At 42.3% G+C, this 16,735-nt stretch overlaps 1 protein-coding gene across 3 annotated transcripts in view; it reads right to left on the bottom strand.

Annotated features, from left to right (window-relative positions):
• BRAF (B-Raf proto-oncogene, serine/threonine kinase) overlaps nucleotides 1-16,735 on the bottom strand; it is a 94,410-nt gene that overhangs the window by 64,853 nt on the left and 12,822 nt on the right. For all 3 annotated transcript variants that reach the window (XM_075602632.1, XM_075602633.1, XM_075602634.1), the window contains exons 2-5: nucleotides 8,204-8,305; nucleotides 4,560-4,808; nucleotides 3,187-3,290; nucleotides 2,046-2,148 (exon numbers count right to left, since the gene is read on the bottom strand). In XM_075602632.1, the coding sequence (XP_075458747.1) occupies nucleotides 2,046-2,148; nucleotides 3,187-3,290; nucleotides 4,560-4,808; nucleotides 8,204-8,305 (558 nt within the window). The remainder of the gene's footprint in view (nucleotides 1-2,045; nucleotides 2,149-3,186; nucleotides 3,291-4,559; nucleotides 4,809-8,203; nucleotides 8,306-16,735) is intronic.

Below are 16,735 nucleotides of genomic sequence, written 5' to 3'. Positions count from 1 at the left end.
TAAGTCTGAATGACTACACAGGTTGACATAGCATTTAATCAACATTTTCATATTCTTATAAATTCTGAATCAGCACTTAAATATGGTAAAAGTTATCAAAAAATAAATAAAAAGACTTACCATCCTCAGGAAAAATAATAGAACTCACTAAGTTAAGACTTGAAAGTTATACATTTTATTCCTATTTATTGAGTTATGCAAAAGGAAATACATTTCTAGCTTTAACAAAATAAAAATATCACTTGTGAGCACATTTCACATGTCCCAACCATAACAATGTGCGGCCGTTGTGATCTCACGAGATCTTAAACATTTTAATCAATCTGGTACTTCAGGGGTTAATGTGGTAACAGTTTTGACTTAAAAATACACAGAAATGTTTTTATGGCCAGTTAAATACCATGGACCCGACACCTATTCTGAAGTACACCGGAGAGAGATTTGTAAATGTTGCAAATAACCCAAATCAAACGATGCCAAGCCCTTCGTGTTTAGGAGGTGGCAAGGGACAGATACCCATTTGTCGTTCAAACTTAGTGGCAAGTCTGTCAAAATGAGTCTCGTTACATTCGTCAAACTTGCCTGAACCTATTGACATGACTCACGTGTGTAAGTATTATGGCCATAAAGTTATGAGGCCTTTAATATATTTAGTCAGACATTAAACTTCAGGAAAGTTTGTTTTTGTTCTTCTAAGTCGGAAAACTGTCAACCCCGTGGCTGATTGATGACAGGGCTGGCCTTTACGGTGTTCTCAATGAAGAGTTAGAATATAAAGCCCTACTTTTTTAATTATGAGTGAGATGTCAGAGGTGTGTCTGGGATCACACGTGAATTTTCATCTTTCTACACCAGTGACCTCTTATTTTAAGAAACTGGTCTGCATTTATTGTAACTATGTTCTTGCAATTATCTTTTCTGTAACTTAAGTACTGTATTTTTTATATTAAAAAAAAACCTTTAATAAGCAATGCTTTGGGCTCTGAATGAACGGTTTACACGCTTTGCAGAGTATTTACATTTTCGGACACATTTTGCTACAACAGATGTGTGTGTCAAGTGCATATGTTTTTGTTAATAAACAGGGACCTTAAACCCTGGCAGATACATATTTTTGTCTGCATGTGTCTTGGGTGGTGGAAGCGGATAGATATGATTGCGTTCGAGTAAGGGGTAAATATGAACTCATTGAACGTACCTTGCGCAGGTGAAAGGTAATTTGGCTAGAGTAGCTGTGTGTATTGACCCTAGTTGCATAGCTAAGTCATGTGCTCAGAAGTGTTTGTGACAGAGGGTATATTGGACGGAGTCAGGGGAGATATTGCTAATTTGAGGGACCTTTGTGGAAGGTGGAAAGTTGGTCAGCTTGTGAGCTGTGTATTAACCCGTGTCTGATATGCAGGTTCTCACAGTGCCGTACATGACAGTATATTTCACAAGAGATTTTTGACCTAAACAAAAATCACCTGTCCGTGATAAGACCCGATCAGCGCATTTTGGGGGGGGGGGAAATAATCAAAGGTACCAAAAGACTGAACATATCAATAAAATGCAATGTTTGAGTTGGGGAAGGTGGTTAAAGCCGGCAATTCCATTATTGTTTTCCACCCAGTTAAAAAAAAGAAAGAAAATTATATATAGAAATTAATTTTAAAAAAACTTAAAATAATGTTGTGGATATCCCCCCACATGCACAGGGGTTCACTGACATCTTGTTTGCCTTCTAAAGATCACACTTGTAGAAGAAACCTTTGAAGTTTGGAAATCACTGTACCATGGGTGGCCAACTCCACTCCTTAAGGGCAACCAACAGGTATCCCTGCTTCAGCACAGGTGGCTCAGTCGAAGACTGCAACACCTGTGCTGAATAAGGGATATTCTGAAAACCTGACTTCTTGGTGGCTCTTGAGGACTGGAGACGACCACCCCTGCTCCGTACACTATAATTTAATCTATGAAAAACAATGTTCATTCCCTTAAAAAGTATCACAACCTACAAAAATCTACATCATTTATTCACACACGTAACATAAAATTGTACCTACAAAGTTATGGGTTGTAAGGGGCACGTTCTCCAAAACTTCAACATGCAGCTCTTCTCCGGTGAGCCAGGAGATGTCTGTATCCCAGCCAATTGGCTTCTTCTCCCTGCCAGTTCCGAAACACCAAAACTTTACCAAAGTGCCAAAGGTTTCACTTTCAAAACTCACGATTAGAGAACTCTGTTTATTGAAGTTAAAGCGGTGCATGTGTTTTGTATATTATATTGTATGAGTTTGCAAAACAAACACAACAAATCTCAGCAAGTGAACAATAGTACTAAAGCAGCACTAATAAAGGGCAAAACTATATCCTCATAAATGTATTTATTTATAAAATGTTTTACCAGGAAGTAATACATTGAGAGTTAAAGCTGCAGTTCAGTCAATATCCTGCATGTGTGGTTTTTTTAATAAATCAGTTCTGTAGTAAGAAAAAATACTTTTAGCATTTTCTGTTTTTAAAAAAACAACTTTGAAAGACCAATTTTCTTGTATTCTATTTTAACAACCATTTACTAAGGCACTGCCCCTTCATGTCCTGTCACAAGCCCTGGCACACCCCTTTGTGAGCCCTGCCCTCCCTCTTGCACATGTCAGTGCAGGAGTGCTCATGAATATTCATGAGCTTCCACTGAGTGACAGAAACAGAGGAAATACATTCCCCATATTTAAAGATGTCGCCAAACTTTGCCGATCAATACATGGAGAACGAATTGACCAGCAGCTATGCAGTTCTTTAGGTAAGTAGAGATTGCCCACATGAAACTATTGAAGTAAAAAAAAAAAAAACTATACATTTAAAAAAAAAAAAAAAAAAAAAAAAAGCCTGAACTGCAGCTTTAACTCTCGTTTTCAAGTGTGTCCTGGGTACAGAGTTATGACGACAAATACACAGTTACAAATACATGGTAAATGTCTGGAAATGTACAGGAAATTATCAAGTGAGAATGAGAATTTATTTCCCAAAAATTAGTAATATACTGTATAACTTAAATATTGATAAACTAAGAAGCTCATTTGTTACCAACACAGAAATGGACTGTGGACTTTGCTCTCTGGACAAACCAGTTCTCAGGGGTTTCTACCGAGGTTTTGAAGTAGTTAGAGGGGATTAGAAAAATCATATTTTACAGGCAAATCTTACCCATCCTGTACCCTGTACACAGCACAACATTCTGGGATCAGCCCGCGCATCATCAGTGCTTTCTTTAGACTGTCCCGCACAGTCACACCACATCTAGCCGGGACCTGGAGTGACAGAAAGTACATCAGCAAACTTCTAGAGAAAGGATTTTTTTTGTTCCTTGTCTAGTTTATTTAAAAAATTGATAGTGGAAAAAAAAATATAGGGGCAAAATCAACTGTACAGGTAGAAGAGGTTTTTCATTGGTGCATGCCCTTAATACAGTGTGGCCACACTGTTCAACGAGATAAGAAAATAAAGAATAAGGGCAACACAAAAAAAAACTGTTAGTAGGAAACCCTTACAAGGAAGAGACAAAATATTCCAAATTCACATACCTGATGAAAGGACCAGAGTGGCCAAAAGCATTGTCCAGTGATTGCATGCTCTAGCTCAGGGGTTGCCACCTCCAGTCGTCAAGAGCCACTAACAGGCCAAGTACTAGGGATATCCCTGCTTCAGCACAGGTGGCTCATTTTGACTGCCACTGATTGAGCCACTTGTGCTGAAGCAGGGATATCCTTAAAACCTGACCTGATAGTGGCCCTTGAGGACTGGAGAATGGTGTTAAATATTGTTAAATAATGTGCCTCAGACTATATTAGATATTCTCTCATACACAACACAGCCCTGATCACTGGAATTGTCACAAACATAGACTGTAACGGCAGATAAGAACCACCCACCGTGCCGGCCTATTCTCCTATCTGCCCCATGAGATCCTCCACTTTCTTTATATTTAGGACAGCCTTCGGTCTATCCCAAAAGGTTTTGTAAATCCCCTCACTGCATTAGCCTGGATCCCCTCGGCTGGGAGGCTAGGCCACAAATCCACCACCATTACCACAAAGTCCTTCCTCAGACGTCCAACCTCCAGCATCAGTACATGACCTCTTGCTCTAGCACTTCTCTCTGTCATTTACTTCTCTCCTGCACTTTGTTGAAACGGTATACATGTTCAAAGTTTCAACGATACCCCCTTTTAACGTCTCTGCGCCAAGCTGTGCATAGTGAGGTCCTTTGGTGTTTCCAGATATGCTCGACAGTCCACTTAGATACTTGCTCATGAGCTAAATATGAAAGAGGCTGCATAACTAACCACCATTGTGAAATTAGGATTTAAAGTTGCAATATCAAAATAACACACACGTATTTCAGAATATTTTGTCTACACATCAGCAGTTCTCCCTGGTAACAGTGGGACGACTGCAACACGCTACACTTTGTACATTACAAAACAGATGTTACAAATGGCAACTAAACATTTATTGTGTGTAAACTCATTTTGTTGCAACTCAAACATGCTCAGTGCAACGGACTCCGGCTGCACTCACCACCGTGCGTTGCTTGTTAGGTAGGAAGACTCGAACTATAGGTTTCTGAGGAGATTTGGGGTTGATTCGGGACAGATCCGACGGGTTCTGTAGGACTGAAAGGGATGAAGGTACCATGGATATAGTGGAGGAAGATGAAGAGATGTCCGAGGACAGAGGGGAAGAGTCCGTTCCATTCCCCATAGACTCCAGTAACTGCTGCTCCCGCTGCTGTAGAGCATCTAGCTTGCTAGTATACTCCTCATAAGCCTGCCACGGAAACAGTGGTTATTAAAAAGGTGCACTCCCGCCTACAACCAAAGCAAACAGCAGACAAATGTCTAAGGAGGCAAATCTATGTCATTGACACCTACAAAAAATGTATAAAAATAGTTTTGAATTATTTTTTTTATCAGTTAGTTTCACCACATGGTAAGCAGAGATCCTTGGGATGGTTTTGATCTCTTGTATTTACTCCCTTTATGCAAAATCCGCACTATGAGCCGAGTAGAAATTTGCATAAAGCCCCATAGTTCTCTTCCCTTATATTTATCGGCCAACAGTTACAGCATGGGTTAGAGGTTGCGTAAGAACACCACTCTCCCTGACCCGTTCACAGGCGCAGAAAAACACAACAATTACACTTTCAAAAGAACCCTACACAGCCAAATGAAATATACACCCACACACGAGATACTTACCATATATACATACAAACATACTTGCTGCTTTAAGAGTGATATACATCACTATCCACATGCTTTCAGCAGAGGTGGCTCAATCAGTGGCACAGTCTAAGACTGAGCCCCCTGTGCTGAAGCTGGGATATCCTTAAAACGTGTCCTGTTAGGAAGGTGGTGGGGGGGGGGGGGGGTCTTAGGACTGGAGTAGAGCTCCACTGCCCCCAGAAGACTAGCATTTGTGCCATGACGTACCTAGCACTGCGATGGGGCCTTTTGCGTGCCAGGTCCCGTGCCCTAGCAGGTATGTTATAGGGGCTACTAGGGGTTCAGTGCTTGGCAAATCTAGGTCAAAGTAAATACCATGCTCATTTGAGATTTATGCCTATGTTTTCCTATTTAATGTTCCCATTTAAAATAATAAAAATACAAAGTCTCAGATGGTGCTTTGGAAAACAGACCTTTGAATAAATATTAACTGTATAAAATGCCTCTTTTTATGATGCAAAACTCCATAGAAGATTTCCATATAACTTTCAAATAGAACAGCTGCCATTTCCCCCATGGTGGAATATGATCAATGAATCGGATTTAAAGGGACTGTCCTGCCTAGGAATAAAGTGATCAAAGGGTAGTGTTCTATAGGTTGAACAGAGCTATTTTTTTACAATTTAACATGGTAAAACAAGCGATTTGGAGAGTTTTTACAATCTTTATGTAAGGTCTTCTGGTGATATGACTGTCAGGCTACCAAGCAATGTTCTTTGTTTGCAAAGTAATTCTGAAACCATCATTAGTCAAAGCAGGTCAACATTAGAAGCCGACATGCAGGAACCCCGTGTTCCTGGCGACATGCAGGAACCCCGTGTTCCTGGCGACATGCAGGAACCCCGTGTTCCTGGCGACATGCAGGAACCCCGTGTTCCTGGCGACATGCAGGAACCCCGTGTTCCTGGCGACATGCAGGAACCCCGTGTTCCTGGCGACATGCAGGAACCCCGTGTTCCTGGCGAAATGCAGGAACCCCGTGTTCCTGGCGAAATGCAGGAACCCCGTGTTCCTGGCGACATGCACGTTCTATTCCTATTGCACAAAATATACAAAAGTAACAGTTCATTTAAGGGTATTTCTGTTGGAGCCAATTACACTTAGCAGGACAAACATCTTTGTAAAGGGGTAGTCCAACGTCTCAACTACTTTAAGAAGAGATTTAAAAAATAAAACGGTATGTTTTATAATACATTTTTGCATTGCTGGCCCCTCTGGCAGCAAATGGGTGGATTGCCCTTCTAATGTCAGGGTGGCAGCCACTTGTGGACGAAAATGATGGTTTGCTGGAGAGGCGGCTGTGTCAGTTTATGAGGCGCATATTACAGCTGCTTCATTGCAACTACACCAGGGGTGACCAAACTGCAGTCCTCAAGGGCCACCAACAGGTCAGGTCTTAAGGAAATCCCTGCTTCAGCACAGGTAGCTCAATCAGTGGCTCGCTCAACGACAGCCACCTGTGCTGAAGCAAGGATAGTCTTAAAAAAAACTAACCTGTTGGTGGCCCTTGGGGACTGCAGTTGGCCACCCCTGCACTACACCATCACATAGATCCAGTGAGAAAAAAAAAAAAAAGTGGTATAACCAGTCGGCCGTCATTCATACCCATCATTCCTCACTGACAGCCACTTTATTCTTTCCTCCTCGTCTCACAGAACACATTTTTGCAACACCTTCTGCACTATCTTGATGCAACAGTATTGCAGCTTTGTGGTTTCCAGCTATCTTGCAAAATGTGGATGTGTCTTCAGATCGTTTGTTTGTTGCCCTGGTATGTTGGAGCTGGGACAGAAAAGAGGCGCCTACACCCATCCCCACCAAGGCACTCCATTATACACAATGCCATGGACAATGACACCTGGTTAATGGTTGCAGGGCAGCCGCAAAAATGGACAGACAGACCTAAGCCAAGCGATAAGCTGCCAAGGGAACTATGGGAATGTAAAGCTAAGGCCCTGTGTGTTAGGGGAGGTCACAACGGCTGTTTATAGAAACAGTGTCTGCTGCTGTTTACCCAACACAGGGAGTGACCCAAGGACAGTTAAACACTGGGCTGATTACAGCTCTTGGTTTTTTTGCAGCTAGGTAAACAGATGGGTAGACAGACTCGCTTTGGAAAAACATTTCTTCATAACCTTGTATGTCTGCAAGCCAGACTCTACACAGAGGAAAATGCGGTGTTAAAGGGGCAGCCCTAGGTGATCTAAGCCCAGTGACATGTGTAAGGGGTCTCATATGGGTCATTGATACCATTTTTAGTCAAATCTGAAACATTTAAGTATTTAATCATTTTTTATTTTTAAAGTTAGACTTGGAAGGGGTTGGATTTCCTCTGGCTGATCCCTTTCATGTGAGGTCACTGTGTGATCAGCAAGTGCTTGTACAGCCAGATCAATCCCCCATCCCCTACCCGCCTCCCCCCCCCCCCCCCCGCCCCTTATCGGCTTTCTGATAAGGACAATAAGGGTAAAGAAAACACTTGATTGTCAAACACTTCCACATTAGGAGGCCCCTAAGAAATGTAACTGGCTGACTATGTGGGATTTTTGAATACTACTTGTTTTTTTTTATGATTAGTGTGTCCAGGATCTTTAAATCGAATGCTTGGCCATCATCATTTCTCTGGAATTTAGAAGTTGAATAGAAGGGTGTCTGCCGAGTCATATTTCCAGTGCCCTTACCAAGCCGCGCTATGGAACCAAACTGAAAAACAAAGTAAAAAAACGGGCACAGACTGGGCTCAACACAGAAAGCGGTAATTAGAGGAAAATCAACCCCCTACCAGGTTTTAACTTGATATGTTTATAAACGCTCCAATCTCATCCTCTAGCACGAGTTCAAAAAAAAAACCCACCAGATTTAACATACATTTAATTGACATTTGCAGCATTTGGAGCTATTAGAGGCCTCCTCAGTCCTACTAAACCAGATACTCACCTCCAAGTATATTGAAGGGGGGTTGTGCTCGCCTCCAAATTTGTCCAACAAGGCTTCAATGTGCTCTTGTGTTAACTTTATCATCTGCTTGATATTCCAAACCTGAAAGAAAGCGACCGGATCAGCACTTCATGCAACAAAGGGTTTCCTATTTATTATTTCCGTATTTTTTAAGGACACACACACACACTTCAACTGAGCCACCTGTGCTAAAGCAGGAATATCCTGAAAACCTGACCTGTTGGTGACCCTTGAGGATGGAGTTGGTCACCCGTGATCTAGAGCAGGGGTGCGCGCTAGATTTTCAGGGGGGGGGGGGCGCAGTTATAGAGTTCCCGCACTCTCCGCCCAGGCATTTAAATTAAATGCCAGGGAACTGAACGAGGCCTCTATAAACACACTTACCTTCCAGAGAAGCGTTGTCATGGTAACACTGTCAAATGACGCCGCGGGGTCACGTGACGTCACATGACCCCACGCGTCATTTGACGCCGAGCGGGGGGGGGGGAGGATACACGGCGCCGAGGAGAGAAGGCAGGGGTGCGCACGGGGAACAGATTGCGCCCCTGATCTAGAGTAAAATGACTAGTTCCAAGTGACTGTGCTGGTGATCAGTGTGGCATCCCAATCATTGTACATGAAAGTGCACTCCCTATCGCAGTATTTCAGCTTCCTCGAGAACACCCCAATCCTGCACACAAACAGAATCCAAAACGCATGTCATCTAACAGGGTCTTATCGGGGTTAGCAGACAGGGGTCAAAAGAGTTCAAAGGAGCTTTCCCCTATAGAAGGCAAACGGTTATAAATAATCTGGAAGTCTTATTTCTTACTTTTATGGGGAAATTCAATAGCTTTTTGTTTTACCGGCCATTGCGTCATTCAAATTTTATTCAATACTGTTTCTTCTAAAGTATTACCTGTTTGGCTAATGTCATTAGAATTACTTTACAAGTAAAGAAATTCAGCAGGAATTTAAACGTTACCCCCGTTTTTATCAAGAAAGATTACAAGTGGACCATAAAACCCTCCAAAAATTTGGTTAACTTGAAAACATTAAACCAGGATTTAAAAAATTCTTTTAACATTACGGTTTTTAAAAAAAAGGCACCAAATTATTTTGCTATTATTTCACTGTGGTATGAGGAGGGTTTTAATTTAGTTTTTGGCTTTAAAGCAGCAAAACATGAAAAAAATAATCAGTTCTGTAGTATCTGATATTGACTTTTTTTTATTCAACTCTTACTGGCGTTTTTAAAGCATCCTTTAATTTCTATAGCAGGCTTTAGCCCACCTCCCAAGCAGCGCAAGACGTTTCCAACACTTTCCTGTTTGTGATAATTTGTTGCCAATATTCCCAGCAGTTTGAGCTGTAAACTGTAACAATAGATAATGTTACCTTAGTAATATCACGATACATTGTAGCTGCTGAATTACACCAACTGAAGGATTGATTGAAACTGGGAGGTAGCCATTATGTTAGGCACATAAATCAAGATTTTTACAGATTTATAACAGGAGCACCAAACGATTGGCAGCTTGAGGAGAGAGAGAGAGAGAGAGAGAGAGAGAGAGAGAGAGAGAGAGAGAGAGAGAGAGAGAGAGAGAGAGAGAGAGAGAGAGAGAGAGAGAGAGAGAGAGAGAGAGAGAGAGAGAGAGAGAGAGAGAGAGAGAGAGAGAGAGAGAGACTCAAAGAGGGGTGTGCTAGAGCCTGTTTCAGAAGAGGAAGGGGATGTGACTTTGCAAATGGTTGCTATAGAAACCAAAAATTCTTGTTCCATTAATGTTTTTTATTGTTTTTTTTTTTTTTAATGCTACAAGTATTTACTCATAGTACATAACTGATTTAAAAAAAAACACACACGTAGGCTATTGCTTGGTCTGCAGCTTTAAGTAAGAATGTAGAATTACATTGTCACATGCTTTACATATTAATAGAAAAAAAAAAAAGGGGGGGGAATGTAGTATTGCTGCTTTAACCATTATTTATAGACAAAGCTTTAGATCTGACATTTGTAGTGTTGATTTATCTTGCAGTATAACCATAAAGGTGGAGACCGGGGTCCCTGGGCATGGACGGCAGCAATAATGTTTTCGGGATTAATCATTTGGTGATCTCAGGGCAGTTGTGCAAACAGAATCAAGACTGCAGTAGCAACAGGTACAGAGCAGTGATTCTCCAGCCTGAATCATCAATCCCAACCCAGACCTGCTTCTCAAATAATAACCAGACATGAATGTGCCCTGTTCCCGTATGAATGGCACAGTGGCTCCGACTCGTTATACGCAAGTGATTGTGTCTGCCGAGGACAAGAGTGAGAGCTATAGTACAATGACATGCTTTCATATCAAGCAGCAGAGCAGTGTAAACGTTTGCATGCACACGAGTTTTTCTGACCTAGAGAGCTTACAATCTAATTTTAGTGGCTAAAGCACAGAGAGGTTCAACAGACCACAGTTACAAGGGACTAGGTTCGCCCACTTCAAATCTATAACAGGATACAATGAAATGTCACCTTTGCTGAAGATACAGTGCACGCACACACACACACACACACACACACACACACACACACACACACACACACATTTGTACATGTCATGTCACAAGGAGCAGCTGATTTTGCACAAGAAAATAACACCAAAAAAGACAAACACTTAGTAACAGATTTCAGTGCCCACGTTGTGTCCCTCATAAGAATTTGGTCTAGCTTCCTCCAAGAGCTGGGTCAACGCTTTTTCACGGTGGAGAAAATGAAACCAGACCTCAATGTCTTACCGGTGGAACCCTTAAATGTCTGAACCAATGTGACTGCAAAAAATACCACCATACACAGTCTGTCCCCAGAATCAAAGTGGATACACGCGCCTTCATAGCACTCCACTGTGCAATCAAAGCCAAAGTATTTTGTATGTACCCTCCTCTCACAGGCCATACTGCCAGAGGGCAAACCACTTGGATTCCCAATAATGGCGTACAGTATTAGACTAAAATCTGTCTTTCAGCCCATCAGCCTTTGATATGAGAAGATATCAAATGTACACACAACTACATTGGCATCTCCCCTTTTTACACTTCTATACTCCTTATCACTTATTCTTTCGTCAGAGGTGTGCAACGTCCGTCCACAAGTCCCTGCAAAGAGGTCAGGTTTTCAGGATATCCCAGCTTCAGCACAGGTGGCTCAATCGAAGACTGAGCCACCTGTGCTAAAGCAGGGACGGATTGAGCCACCTGTGCTGAAGCTGGGATATCCTGACCCGTTTTGGGTGGGGGGGGGGGGTGGGCTTGAGGACTGGAGCTGAGCACCCCCTCTTTAGGTGACACTTGCATCGCCGTACAAGCATCGCAAGCCCACTGAAGAGTATTCAAGATGATTGCTGATTGGGCACATGAAGAGGCGGCCTTTGGATTACAGGCCCATTATTCATCCTGCACTTGTTCAGGCCCTGGACCATTGGAGGGGGTTAAGCATAGAGTTGTTTCTGCATAATGACTTGGATTCAATAAGCGTTTTATAAATATAGACAGGATGAACAGGCCTTTATGCTTGGGAAATATTTTGAGCTTGAAAAATAAATATAGAGCTACACCAATCTGAGTTCATTGCCCAAAATGAAACCAGATCAACTGTTCTTTTTTTCGTATAAGATATATGAAAACATGGCAAGTTATTCCTGAAAATCAGCTGCATAGCTGCACTCATACAGAACGATATTCACCCAAGCTAGGAGTTGTACAAAAACACCTTTGTTGCTAGGGTGACCTCCAAAGCTTTTCAGAGGAATCCGATCACCAATCTCTCTTTTGATGCCAAAAGATTCTCTCTCCCCCCACCCCCGCCATAAAATGCATTTTTGAATATGCAGATTGAGTGATTTCCTTGGGGCTTAACTCTTATCCAGCCAAAAAGGAATGTAATCCAATGGAAACATTCAGCCAAGCATAATAATCTTACCAGTCACATTGAAGCCACATGGGTTAAGCAAAAGTGCCAATTTAAGATTAAAATAATGGAACTCCGAAGACTCCAGAGATAGTCATCACCCTGCAGTGCCACCATGGACCAGCCAGGACATGGCCCGGCTTCCAGAAGGTTCACGTTAGCAATAAGGTTGATTGGGGTGGAGCATAGATACAGCAAGTCTGCATAATATCTATTTTGGTGTGGTTTTGTCAAGATCTACAAACTCTACCACTTACCACAAAGTGGCCAGGCTGGGGGCACTGCTGTTTTAAAAATGCCCATTAGTTTTAGATAGTAATTTTATGAATGTATTTTGGCTAATTTCTTCCTACAAAATGTCACTTACACACATGCTTCCCTCGTTGGTCCTGAAAGCCATGCACTGTCAGCTATTGCCTCTACAAGTCATTCCACTAAACCTACAGTATTCAGGATTTCATGCCCAGGAGCCTGCACTGTGTTGAAGTGAAAGAGAAGGCGCTAGCTATACTAGTGTTCACTACTATTGTGAAGTGAATAAATACTTGAATCTAGTGATACAAAAAATGAGTGCACACGTGATATTATAACGTGGGTATATATATATATAATATATATATATATATATATATATATATATATTATATATATATATACACAGTGGTTGACAAATCACCAAAAAATCTACTCGCCACACAAAAAAATCTACTCGCCACCTAGTACCAAACGTGTGCATATACATATATATATATATATATATATATATATATACACACACACACACACACACACATAAACCCCTGCTCAAACCCAGCTGGTTAGGGACTGGTTCCGCTGGTCCCTCAATTCGTGCAGATTTGTGTGTGATCCAGGGGGAGCATGGAAGGAAAATGGAAATAAAACACAATCTAAGTGTAGACTGTTTGATAACAGATGGGTTAATACAATGGTGTATCTTGGCTCGTATGTGTTGCCTACTCACAGGATTCAGACAAAAAACAGGCAGTGTGACACAATGGTCTTGGCAGAGTGGATCTGTAGATTCTTGATATGGTGGAGATACACACTGATACCATCGTGCAGCACAGGGACAGAAGCGTCCGACGCCAAAGCACCCCGGAGGGGGTTGTGAGGAGGAAACGTCCAGCGTAGCAGTATCCCACGCATCGCGTGCGCACTGGAGGTGGTGGGTGAGCCCAAAATATCCACAGTCTGCTCTCTTCCATCACATATATGTGATCAATGCTTGAATATATTGTTTTTATTGTAAGTGTGCATTTTTAAGTTTTATAAAGTCCATTTTCCACATGATTGGTCTGCACTATGGCTACTCTTTCTCCCACATGTAACATGCTGTCCTGCTGAGATTGGGGGTTCACACCATATCAAGAATCTACAGATCCACTCTGGCAAGACCATTGTGTCACACTGCCTGTTATTTGTCTGAATCCTGTGAGTAGGCAACACATACGAGCCAAGGTACACCATTGTATTAACCCATCTGTTATCAAACAGTCTACACTTAGATTGTGTTTTATTTCCATTTTCCTTCCAGAAGCCTGCACTTACATCAGTTTCTACTCTAAGAAGCCAGAAGTATTCATAAGGCACCAGACAATAATATGGAATCCAGCCACTCATGCCAAAGATTGTACTTCAGTAACACCCAAAAAAGATTAAAAACGCCAGGCGACTATGTCAACTATTTTAAATGAAGTAGAAACATCTTCCAGTTTTACCCAACCTTTGGGCTGTCCAAGGTGCTTTCCATAATGCTTGGTAATAAAGGCACCTGGCTCTTCCCAAGTAATGTAGCTGCTTAGTATTACATAGTAAGGAGTTATGAATGATTTAAATTTAAAAAAAAGGGTAAAACAAACACTAAACAGCTAAAAGACACATCTGCCACAGTTCCCAGAGGTGCCAAGTATGGGAAAGAATGTCAATTCCATACTTAATGCTGCATAATAGGGTACAAAACTCACACGACCTCAGGGAACAAACAGGAGGCCCAAATGAAAGTTCAATATTTCAGCTTTGAATGATGTGTCATATTTTATTTGCTGCTGGAGTTATGCTTGTTAAACAACAATATTTTCACTTGCACTAAAAAACACAGAATATTCATTTTTCTACTAATGTTAATTGACAAACACAATATAAATCCTCACATTAGGCATATGCCCCAAACACCCGATACTTTGCGTGTCTCAGGAACTGATTAATGACAGCAGCTCTCTCCCAGGTTTGCCACTGGCTGGGGGATTACAGCTGTTGCATCGGGGGTGGCTGGCTGCAGTGGTGACTGGTGCATGATATTTCCTATCTCATTACAGCTGCCAGTTCCACCATCATTTCTCCCCCTGCCAGTCTTCAGACAGCAGCACGGAGATGTGAGACTTGGTGGCACTTTATCAGTTATAACGGGGATGGGCAACTCCAGTCCTCAAGGGCCACCAACAGGTCAGGTTTTCAGGATATCCCGCGCTTTAGCACAGGCTTCGACTGAGCCACCTGTGCTGAAGCAGGGATATCCTGAAAACCTGACCTGTTGGTGGCCCCTGAGGACTGGAGTTGGCCACCCCTACTCTACAGCAGGGATGCGCAAACATTTCAGTCTGCGCCCCTATGCCTGCTCTTACCCTCTGATCACGCCCCCCCCCCCCTCCTTACCTGGTCTCCGGCATCTTGACATCATGTGACATTGCGTTGCCATGGAAATGCGTCATCATGTGACACGCGACATTACCATGGTGACCCATCACTGGAAGCCGCCGGATACCAGGTAAGGGAAGTTAGGCTGCATCCCCATTACGTTCTACAGCGCACGCAAGTTCCGCCCCTCAATGGGGCTGGGCCCACTAGGTAACTTGGCGCACATTTGGCAGCCACGCTCTACGACGAGATTTTCCAAATATAACAAAATTGTATTTACAACTTGCGACGGAGGGTGGCCACACCCCGTCCAGCGGTTCAGCCAATGAGGGTGATCCAGCAGTGTGAGGTCACGGCCACGCCCCTGCAAAACGCCCACCCCGTCACAATCTCTGCATCTCACCATAGACTGCAGATCGCGGTTTCCATGCACAGCCCCCCGCTGGGCGCAAGCGTGCTACAGTGTTGACTGGGACCGCAGCCTTAGGAGGCCTCGCACGCGCTCCACAGCATTTAATTTAAATACCGTCGAGAAGAGCGCAGGGCCTCTGTAACCGCGGAGAAGCCCCCCCCAGAAAATGTTGCACCCCCCTGCAATAGAGGACGGAACATGGTGCTCTACATTTGCATATGAAGACCTTAGTATTAGAGATGGTAAATGTATCATTGGTTAACAAGTCTGCATACACGTGCTGCAACTAAAATAAATAAATAAATAAATACATTACAGGACTCAAAGCCACTTGTTTAAAAACAATCTTAATCAATCGCTCCATTCACATGGCGAGTAGACATTCTCTGTTGTATCCAATATCTTATCCCCTCCAGTTCATTTTATTGTACATCACCAACAACATTGCCTGTATTCCACATAATGTCTAATAACATGGTAATACCTTAAGCACACAAACAGCTGTTACATTTTCATAGTGCAAGAGGCGGCTATATTCACACTGAACCCAAGTCCAGATGAACTCAAGTCAACAGTTTCACGACATGAACAGAACCATATTTTAGTAACTTGGGTACAGAAGTAACTACGACGTCTCTTACAAATGGTAAAACCAAAACATGTAAATTAAAAAAAAAAAAAAATGTAATCCACCCTAATCCAGGCTGTGTATTGTATTGTATGTCTTTATTTATATAGCGCCATTAATGTACATAGCGCTTCACAGTAGTAATACATGTGGTAATCAAATAAATAACAAATAATATAAATAACAGATCATGGGAATAAGTGCTTTAGACATTAAGGAAGAGGAGTCCCTGCTCCGAGGAGCTTACAGTCTAATTGGTAGGTAGGGAGAACGTACAGAGACAGTAGGAGGGAGTTCTGCTCAAAGCTGTCAAAATGCAGCAAGCTTAAGCTTATAGGGGACCATGTTACATGGTTTTGAAGCAAAAAGGTGGCACTGTGTGCTCATTTCCATGGCATTTCCCAGAATCCCTTGCTGCAGTGGAAGTGGTGTGTGATAATGGTGAAAGGCAGGGTTGCAGACCTGTCTAAGACATGCAAATGAGCATACAGTAATATTTCCATTTGAGATAGAGATAGATATACACACACAAAATGTTCTTGTAAATACTCTTTAGTGAAAGACAGTTTACAGGGGAAATGTATTTTCCCACTGAGCTCTGCTTCTAAAGGATGGGAAGAGACATAATGGAAAAATAAATAATGCAGCCACAGTAGCATTTGCATATCCAATATGGATTCTCTGGGCATTTCTTGCTGGGCTCACTTCAAAAAACTAAATACATAAATCACCATAGATGGGATGGACGGTTCATTGACTTATAAATACTGTATAAAAGTTACGAAGCAATGGGCTGGACCTCACTGAAAATTAACATGGCACAGCTGCCAATGGCATCTTTTGGGGCCAAAGTAATGCCAAGCACATTTTTCAGAAGAGAAGGTGGTGAGA

This window comes from Ascaphus truei, chromosome 5 (genome assembly GCF_040206685.1).
Source record: "Ascaphus truei isolate aAscTru1 chromosome 5, aAscTru1.hap1, whole genome shotgun sequence".
NCBI classification, from domain to species: Eukaryota; Metazoa; Chordata; class Amphibia; order Anura; family Ascaphidae; genus Ascaphus; species Ascaphus truei.
This window is presented reverse-complemented; position numbering and strand designations above follow the sequence as displayed.